This window comes from Mirounga leonina, unplaced genomic scaffold (assembly GCF_011800145.1).
Source record: "Mirounga leonina isolate KUSES-001 unplaced genomic scaffold, KU_Mleo_1.0 Mir_82, whole genome shotgun sequence".
NCBI classification, from domain to species: domain Eukaryota; kingdom Metazoa; phylum Chordata; class Mammalia; order Carnivora; family Phocidae; genus Mirounga; species Mirounga leonina.
In genome coordinates, this window is record NW_023270825.1 from 1,072,535 (window position 1) to 1,082,024 (window position 9,490).

The 9,490-nt window shown below is 62.4% G+C and overlaps 1 protein-coding gene across 2 annotated transcripts; it reads right to left on the reverse strand.

The window, feature by feature from the left end:
• Positions 1-828: 828 nt before the first annotated feature.
• SIVA1 (SIVA1 apoptosis inducing factor) lies at positions 829-5,658 on the reverse strand. 2 transcript variants are annotated; one of them, XM_034992536.1, is made up of 4 exons: positions 5,469-5,646; positions 3,799-3,993; positions 2,846-3,002; positions 829-1,018 (listed from the first exon to the last, which is right to left on the reverse strand). In XM_034992536.1, exons 1-4 carry the CDS (start codon positions 5,584-5,586, stop codon positions 961-963), a joined length of 528 nt encoding a protein of 175 aa, XP_034848427.1. In that variant the 5' UTR covers positions 5,587-5,646; the 3' UTR covers positions 829-960. The 2 variants fall into 2 exon arrangements, with proteins under 2 accessions (XP_034848427.1, XP_034848428.1); XM_034992537.1 differs by lacking the exons at positions 829-1,018; positions 2,846-3,002 and adding an exon at positions 3,136-3,383 and having other exon boundaries at positions 5,469-5,658.
• Positions 5,659-9,490: the final 3,832 nt, after the last annotated feature.

Sequence of the window (9,490 nt, forward strand, 5' to 3'; positions counted from 1 at the left end):
CTGCAGGAAGCCAGGTGAGAGGAGGCAATCCCGTGACGAGGATGGCCAACGGACAGCTGTTTCCGGGGCTTGCGGCCCTGACTGCATGCCAGCCTCCTCGCCTGTACGCGGCCCTCCCCACCTGAACGTGAGTGGTTTCTATGTTCCACCCACGGTAGCAAATCACAGCCTGGGCCCAGCTCCAGCCCACCCCCCTGCTGTCCTCTAAGAATCACACCCCACTGTCCCCTGGACACTTCCCTCCCGTGAACAGGATGCTGAGTCCGCCCTGCAGGGGACGCGCGCACCAGGTGCGGGAGACCCACAGCTTGCTCGTGTGTGCCCTCCCCCGGCCGCCCCACTGTGGCCGTCAACAGCCCTCCCTTCAGGCCACACACCGCACTGCCCCAAATGCAGCAAGGACACTGCCTAGCTGGCCATCACTCCTGGAGAGCAGGGACTGTCAGGTCACCCGGAGCCCAGGCCGTGCAGGCACCTGAAAAACCAAGTGGACACCAGATAGGGGCAGGTAACGGAGCCATCTCAGGGACAGTCTGGGACATCACCCCATGTCCCGAGCTGCTCTGGTGCAGCCTTGCACTCTGGAGTCAGATGACCTGGGTCCAAATCCTCTCTCATCAGCACTGGCCAGGGGGGCTCAAGGACCTGACTTTGGACGCCTGTTTCCCATCCACAAAATGGGGACGAGTGGGAACACACTCACCCGAAGCTCCGAGGGGCTGCAGAAGCTGCCGCGCGTGGGCGCCGGGCATGGGGGCCCGCACACCACCAGGGGGAACACACGCCCCAGGAGGCTGCACCCCCAGAAGTGCTGAGCCAGGCCTCTGGTCCAAATATAAAGGGGTTTATTCACTCTGCCCTCAGTACAAAATATAAACTAGACCCCCCACCCCCCGCCCCCACTCTGCAGCGTCAGCACCCGGGCGGCCTGTCCGGGGAGGCTGTTGTCCGCTCCGGCCCTCAGGCCTCGAACATGGCGCAGCCAGCACACAGCACCGTCTCGTGAACGTCACCGCAGCTGCAACATCACAGGCAAGAGAGAAGAAGTGGTTTAAGGGGCTCAGTCGCGCCCCCCTACGTCGGTATGTTGCGGCGCTGAGCCCCGGTCCCCTAGCCGTATCTGGGGATGGAGCCGTGAGCTGCAGACAGAACCAGTTAAGATGAGGCCCCACTGCAGACGGGTGGGCCCTTACCCACGTGCGAGGCCACTGGGAGAAGGCTGAGGTGCGCCCACAACCCCGGGCCTGCCTGGGGAGGAGCCAACCCCGCCGACGCCCTGATCCTGGGCTTCCGGCCTCCAGAGCATGACAGCTGCTGGCTACGCCGCCCGGGTGTGGCGTCCTCCACAGCAGCCGCAGCGGACGGAGATGGCTGATGGCCCACCTGCGGCCCACCCTGCACAGAAACCTGCCCGTATCCAGTCAGGATTTACCGGGCCCCAGAGGTTCAGTGAATCGCAGGGGAGATTCACCAGGAGAGATCCCACAAGGACAAGAAATTGGCAGCATGCTACAGAACACACATGGACAGACACTGTAGGCCAAGATGCGCCAGCAAGAAGGCAGAGCTGCTTGCCACCTGGCAGGGAAGACAGTGAGCCCGTGACCCATGGTGCAGGACTTGTGGAGGACGACCAGCGTGGGCAGGACGCGATGGCCGCTGGGCTGCCCTGTAGTGAAAGCAGTCTCGACAGAGCACCCAGCTCCGCGGCTCCGAGCACCGGGACCTGAGGGGCCACCCCTAAACGGGAGGGGGCAGCAGGCCAAGGCTGGCTTCTACACCTGGGGATGCCACTTCAGCCTTGTGGCCTGGAGGGTGATCTGTTTGTAAAATGCAGCAGAGAGCCCAGCCCCCAGTCATGTCTGAGAAATGGACGCTCCCCTCTCCCCACCCCTCCATCACAGGGTGAACTGTGTAGGCAGCTGGGGAAAAAGCAGGAAGTTAACGCCAGGAGGACACTGTCAGGACAGGAGGAAAGTTCCCAAACACGGGCGGGTGGGAGGAGGGCTCCAGGCATCCCTTCTTCTCCCTTAACCTGCCCTGCTGCTGAGCTGGGTCCCTCCCCACGTGAAATAGCCTTGGGACACTGGGGGCCCAGGCCTTTTCAGTCTGCACAGAAACAGGAAGGGGAGAATAAGCCGGCAGAAGCAAAGGCAAGAGTAGTCCACGTGCATAACTGGTCAACACACGACCCAAGCTGGACTGCAGGGGAGCTCCAGGTGCCCCCCTGCCTTGTGCCGCACACGCTGCCCCTGGCTTCCCCAGGCTCTGCTGGCTGGCCCACCCGAGCTGGGCTTCTGCTTGCCACGATTGGTTTCAGACTGTTGGGACTAAACTAGTTAGAGGTCTACACAGCCAGCTCCAAGTCTGTGCGGGGGCCTCGTCTTACACCCCCACCCGGTAGCCAACAGCGGCTGCTGGCGTGGGACTGGTACCCGGCGCCTCCCAAGCAGGTGCAGGATTCGGCCAGCAGAGGCAGACACGCGCACTCAAGCAACAGACTAAGCCAACACTCCATCGTGGGTCAAGACGGCCAGCAAGAAGCACAGAGCCATACACCTGCACCCGCTCCCACCTGCTCCCACCCGCTTCCTCCAACGGCAAGCACGCTAACAGGAAAACCCCGAGAGACGGTCCTGACGCCAGTCTGAAAGGTCAGCTCGCCAAGCCGCCACGACAGACGGCGCAGGCAAAGGCAGAAGTGGCAGCCTACGGGATCCGGACGTCCTCGAGGGAAGAGCAATCTTCAGAAGAACTTCAAGCTAGGTGAAGCAGTTCCCGGCACGCCCCCCTCCCCAGGGGCAAGGCGGGGGGAGCCGCTGCCCCACCCCCGTCGGGCACTTACTCCGCGAGCGCGCACAGACCGCAGGCCACAGCCCCACAGCCGCAGCAGAGGTGCACGCAACGCCCACACAGGGCGCGCTCACACTGGCCGCAGACCGCCTTCCCGTCCAGCGCTCGCACACACGAGGAACAGGCTCTGGTCACTGCCCTGGACGGGTCTGCGAGGAAGAAACGCCGCCCATCAGCCCCACAGGGGATCTCAAGTGCTGCAGGCTGTGGGGCCACGGCCTCCCCGACCCGCGGACAGAGGGATGCCCTGAATCCCTGCATGCCATCTACCACTGGGTCCTCCTGACAACCTTCAAGAAAGCACAGCCCACAGACCCTTGCTCACTAGGAAGACCCCAGGCACCCAGGAGCACGTTAGAGGGCAGTTTCCGGGACTCCGGGTTGAGCGCTCCTTCCGTTCCCGCTATCTAGACGTCGGCACTTCCTCCCTCGGTGGCTTGTACCAGAACTCTCTCGTGTGTCCAGCGCCTGTGTCTCAGAGTGTGGCCCCTGCACCCGCGGTGAACAGAGTTCCTGGCCCCAGACCAGCCCTGGGGAGTGGGGGGCGGGGGGGGGCAGTGACTATGGCTTGTAACCAACGACAAAGGCGGTGGTCTGAGCTACACAGCGCACAGGGGCCCGACCAGCGATCCCCACCCGGCTGGGACTCCGTGTCTCGCTGCAAGCAGAAAGCAGGCAGGACACCAAGGAGGTTTCTCCTCCTTTCCTGATTCCCCCAGCCAGAAGCTGCTTCACAAGCCCCAGACTCGGATGTCAGCTGGGGGCCGCGGGGGCAGGGCAGAGCCTCCTGGTGCTCACCAGCTCCTCAGACCTTGGGGCCAGCTCCTGCCTGGCTGGGGAAGGAGAAGCCCCCAGGCAGACGGTATCAGGAATGAAGGGCGACACGCTTGTCACAGCCACCCTTAGCGCACAGCTGGGAAGGCGCCTGCTGTTGGCTTCACTCACCAGCTTCAGAGGCCTGGGCTTGGCTCCTGGTCAGTCGGCCGTCTGGTCCAATCAGCATCTGCCCACGTGCGGCCCGGAGGGCCTCTGTGGGGCCAGGCTTCGGGGACTCTGGCAGGTCAACGATGGCACAGCTCTCCTCCCATAAGTGGTCCATGTAGGCCTGGGCCCCTCGAAAAAGGAGTTGCTTGGTTTTCTCTGGGAAGACAAATCAGTCCCAGTGTTCACACCCCTGTGGCGTGAAATCCCTGCACAGCCACCTCGTCCGTCAAGCCGTGGCCAGTGTGCACCCCTCTCACCTACCGCAGAGCTGCTGGCAAAAGACAGAACTTTCCAGACCCCGGTGGGCCCTGGGCACCCCCACCCTGAGAGCTGAACGGGGTGCTCAGCACTGGTTTTCCATCAGGCCACGCGTCAGTCATCTGGGGACTTTCACAAGATCAAATGCCCAACTCCAGCCCCCAAAATGCTTTGTGGTTTTCTGCCTTGTCTCCACAGAGCCGGGGCGGAGATCCTAGAAGCCGCTGGCTCTGTGTGATGGCGACAGGAACGACAGTGACCGGGTAGCTCAGACGAGGCTGATGACAACGCCTCCTCCTCTTCCAGCACCCCCACCCCCGCGCCTTATCCTGGGATGGAATGGGGGAGGGGTGTCCCGAGCCGTGGTGAAGCTTGTTTTCCAGGCTTGGGATCCAAGCAAGGCAAAGAGGTCAGGTGACAGATGGGGCTGGAATGCCCAGGGCAGTCAAGGCGGCGGGGTAAAGAGCTCGACTGACAGAGTCCCCATTTGTTTTAAACTCTTTTTCTGCCAGCGCGGTGTCTTTGAGCGTCCCTACAGGGTGGGCACTTACAGTTCTGCCAGAGTCCCCGCGGCTGTGCTCACTTTTATCACCTGCAACCCAAGCGTGCAAGGAAGCAAAGGGCCAACAGCTGCTGGGGGCTGGGGGCGGCAGCAGGAGGAGGAGCACTGGGGTCTCCCAGGGCGTCTCTTCCCCACCTCCCCAATGTTACAGTGTTACAATGTTACAAAGACTGTGCTCCCAGCCACGAGGTAAGGCGAGCTCCACTTTGTAGCTGCCTCAGGGTATCAACCACCCGAACGGGTGAGCAAGAACCCGCCCCTAACACCTGCACGAGAAAGCCCGACGAGAAGACCTGCTGGAGCTCACTGCCCTCACGTGTCACCCCGCACTGCCCTGCCCTGCCTCCCGGCCTTTGCACACTCTGCCCCTCCGCCTGAACTCCTGTTCCCTCCCTCCCTGCCCCCCGCCTCCTGCTCAGCCTGCAGGACTGCGCTCACTCTGCCGCCCCCGAGACCCGTGCCCGTGCGGATTCCCTTCCCCTGCAGGCCCCGCCTAAACCAGGGCGCTCCCGGTGGCAGGGCCTCCGCGCAGCCCGAGGGCTGGGATGGGCGCTCGCGCCCGCTCACCACTCGGAGCGTGACACCCCCGACCTCCGCGGGGCCGAGCGCCGCGCGCGCCGGCAGGAGGGCGGCAGGCAGACCTCTCGGGGCTGCGGCAGCGCAGGTGGGCCTGGGCGCGCTCCCGCCGCCCTCACGGCCCCCAGAGCCCGGCGGCACGGCCGGCTCCCGCGGCCTCCCGGCTCCCGGGGGCGCGGCCTGCGGACACGGCCGGCACGGGCCCCCGCGGGCGGGAGGGGCGCCCCGCACTCACCGAAGATCTCTCGCGAGCGCTGCTCGGCGCATACGCCGCGGCTCAGCTCCCGCGGGCCGACGCGGACCTTGAGCTGCAGCGGGCCCGCGTCCGCGAACGGACAGCCCCGCTTGGGCATGGCCGCGGGCCCGGAGCGGCGCAGCTCAGCCGCGCGCGTCGCCGCGACCCGTGGCGTCACGGCCGCGCGCCGACGCGGAGCGGCGCGGGATAGGCCGGGGGCTGAGGCGGGGGCGGGGCTCGAAGGCGGTGCGGCGCGGGATAGGCTGGGGGCGAGGACGGGGGCAGGGCTCGAGCGCGGCGCCGGATAGGCCGGAGGCGAGGGCGGGGGCGGGGCTCGAAGGCGGTGCGGCGCGGGATAGGCTGCGGGCGAGGGCCGGAGCGGGACCCGGCTGCGCGGGAAAAGCCGAGGGAAGGGGCGGGGCCGGGGTTCGAGCGCGGCAAGGGACGGGCCGAAGGCAAGGGCGTGGGGCGGGGCTCGAAGGCGTCGCGGCGCCGGATAGGCCGAGCTTAGGTTGGAGGCGGGACCGGTGCGCCGGGGGCGGGCCTTGTGTGAGGCGCGCCGCGGGATAGGCCTAGGGCGACCCGGCGTCGGGCGCGGCGTGGCGGAAGGGGCTGGGGCCACGTCGGGGGCGGGGCCCGGGTGCTTGAGCGGGCGGGGCGGGCGCTCGGGGTTTTGCAGGGGGTGGTCCCCGCGCAACTGCTGAAACTGGTTACAGGCCCTCGTTTACGTCACCGGAGTTGGAGGACGATTCGCGTTTTCCTAAATTTTAAGCGGGAGGACCGCCGAGTCACGGAAGTGGGCCGTGCCGTCCGGCCCCCGGACGCTTCCGGGGCACGACGTCACTTCCGGCCGGCGGGAGGAGGGTGGCGCTGGGGGCTGCCGGGGCTTCGGCTCAGTCGTGCGGGTCTTGGACGTCGTCAGGGCTTTGTGTCCGGGTGCGGCGTGCGGGCTTAAGGGGGCCTCGGGGGCCCGGCTGGCCTCGGCCCATCTCGCGAGGGCCCCCCGGACGACCCCCGCGCGGCGAGCCCCCGACAGTGGAGCTGCTGCGCGAGGGTGTCCAGGGAGGAGGCGTGATCACGGTGGCGGACAGGCCGTGCCACCCCCGCCGGCCCCGCAGCCCGCGTCACGGGGCCAAGACACGGGGCCGCCCGCCGCCGTCCCGCCCGGATGGGTGCAGGAGGATGCGGCGGCCCCGGGCGCCCAGCGCACTCTTGCTCAGCCGCGGAAAGGACGGACGTTTGCAGTAACGCAGGCGCGAACCTGCAGGACGCTACGCTAGGTGGAACACATCAGGCCGAAGAGGACGAATACTGGACGAGCTCACCAGTCACGCGGAGTTTCACATCGTCAGACTCCCAGAAGCAGCCGGTGGTGGTTGCCGAGCGATGGGTGCGTGTAGGACACGGAGGCGCTGGTCAAAGGTGGATCTGCGCAGCATGGTGACCGTACTTATCAACACTGCGTACTTGGGGGCTGCCGAGAGAGTAGATCTTAACTGTCCTCAGCATTTTCTCACGACAAAATGGGGTGAAGAAGGTGTTAACTGACCTCCCGTGTATCGGATCATCACACTGTACACCTTAAACTTACACAATGGGCTCTATGTACAATTAAGGCACGTGCTGCACGTCATTTACAACTCAATGCTAGGAAAAAGGCTAATTACCTCCCTTATCTCCAAATACAGTCACATGAGGGCCTGAGAATTGGGACAACATGGGAATCTAAGGGGGATGGGATTCAGCCTGTAACACATGCCAAGCTCTGCACTAGGCTCTTGGAGTGGTGCTGGGTACAGCCAGTAGGGTCCCTCCCCCGGTGGGACAAATGTCACAAAAGGGGAAGGACGCCCCAGGAAACAAAAGCCAGGTTCGGAGCTCATGGGAAGCATGAGCCTAACAGCATGACCTCAGAAAGCTGGACATTCTGGAAATGAACATTGATCAGATCGAGGAAAGAACACAGTTTCTGTTTTCCTGTGACGAGGCAGCACACTTTCCCCTCCGGACAGACGGACAGAGGAGACACACTCTTTGAGATGTCTAGTCAAGGCTGCCTCGGGGCCCTAAGATCTTGAGTAATTACCATCTCAGCTGTTCCAAAGCTAGGTAGTGCGGTTGTACGACTCTCAGCAACTTCAGTTGGAGCATAATTTACTCAGAGCGAAGCTGTATGTGTCTCTACCCGGTGGAGTGCCCGGATGAGAGAGGCACAGTGGCATCCATGACTACAGAGGCATATGCCTGCGGGACCACGAGAGGCCGCCACTCTGCTTTCTGTCCCTGCAGGGTAGGGCTACTGCCCCAGAACCTCATACGTGGGCAGACTCATTCTGCAGATGCACACGTGTGCGTTTGTGTTGGGCTCCTTCGCGTGCCGACGTTGAGACCCCCAGTGGTGGTTCCTTTTGGTGCTGAGTGTATTCCGTGTGCAGTTTGTTCACCTGTCCCGGGATGCCTGGGCTGGCGCCCAGTTTGGGATGTGACAAAGGCAGCTTCTCTGAATAGTCTTCTATAAGGCTTTTTCTGGACATCGGTCTTCATTTACTGAGGTCAGCGCCTAGGAGCGGGATGGCTGGGTGGCAGGTAAAGGAATGTTCAGGGAACTGGCAGCTTTTCAGAGTGTTTGGAAGAGCACAGCAATCAGCATTAACTACTGATTTGTCTTTTCCTCGTGTGTTGAGCTGAGACCACTATGAGCTCCTCCACGCTGCAGGTGTTAGGGTGCAAAGCAGAGAGAGCACCTCATGACTACTCAAACCCTCCAACACCTGATGCTAGAAAAGGGGGGCTGTGTGCACTAACGCATCCCTCAGAGGAGACAGCCTCCTGTCCCTGGGCCATGAGAATGAGGAAGTTGGTGCCAGGGAAGAATCATTGTCCCTGGAAGTTGGTCTTTTCAGCCTGTACAACGCTACAGATGCCCAAGGACACTGCCTGAGGCTGCCTCCTCTAGATTTTGTCTAGAGGTAGAAGAAAATCAACAACAACTTGTCTTCAGGTGAAGGATTTAGCAGCCACTACAAGATAGAGGTTTGAAAACAGTTTTTGCAGCTAATTTAAATTGCAGGTTAACCTTACAAAGCCAGGCTTGTAGCTTTTTAGGCAGAATGAAATGATTTCTCTTTCTTTTGAAAAATGCCAGCTCGGTTGACTATCAAAGGCGTGCATCTCTGTTGTGGCAAGATGCGGCCAGAGAACTGCCTGTGGGGTCCAGTGTAGTTGAGGGGGCAGCCCCTCTTTCCTGAAGAACCGACCCCTGCTTTGCCGCATCATGGAAGGAAATAATTCTCGGGAAACTCAACAGTTTCTGGTGGTGCTTCTTGCTCCTGCCTTCAAGTAGCTGTGCTCCTCACTGACTGGAAGGTCCAGGGAAGCTGGTTGTAGCCCATTTTCCTGGCTTCTTTCAAATCACTCAAGACTCATCTGGGCACTGTTTGGAGCAGTTTGCTAGAGGGCGTGACGTCACAGGAGTTTCAGAATGGAGCCTGCTCATTAAAGATGCTGTCACGTGGTTAGCGGCTCCCTGGTGTAGGCCAGTCGGACTGGAGCCCCGTGTGGTCCCTGGGAAGCAAGCCCCGTGGGCACTCGACCCATTTCCATGAGCCTGGATGCCAGCGTCAGGGTTACAAGGCCGGGATTTAACCCTGACCGACTTTGGTCTCCCCATCTAATTCCTCCCCTCTCCCGAATCATACCGAGAGGGCGGTTATTTTTCTAAATTTACCCCAGACTCTGTGAAGAGTTGTTCAAGGAGGCTCCTCAGCTTCCAGTGGAGACCACAGTAAGCTCGAGCAGCTGTGGCCTGTTAAGAAGTGACTGATTCAATCCAGTGACCTCCAGAGGGATGAGGGCAGGTGCATGCAGCTGACGTGAAGAGGGGCTGCTGGGGGGCTGCCTCCGCCCCGTGCAGGGGGGCTTAGAGCTCAAGGGGGCGCTCCTGTAACGATTCCCTTTTGGGGAGCACTGAATGCCTGTGGTCTCGCCTACCTGGGCCCGTTCCAGTGACCAGTTTGCCGTCT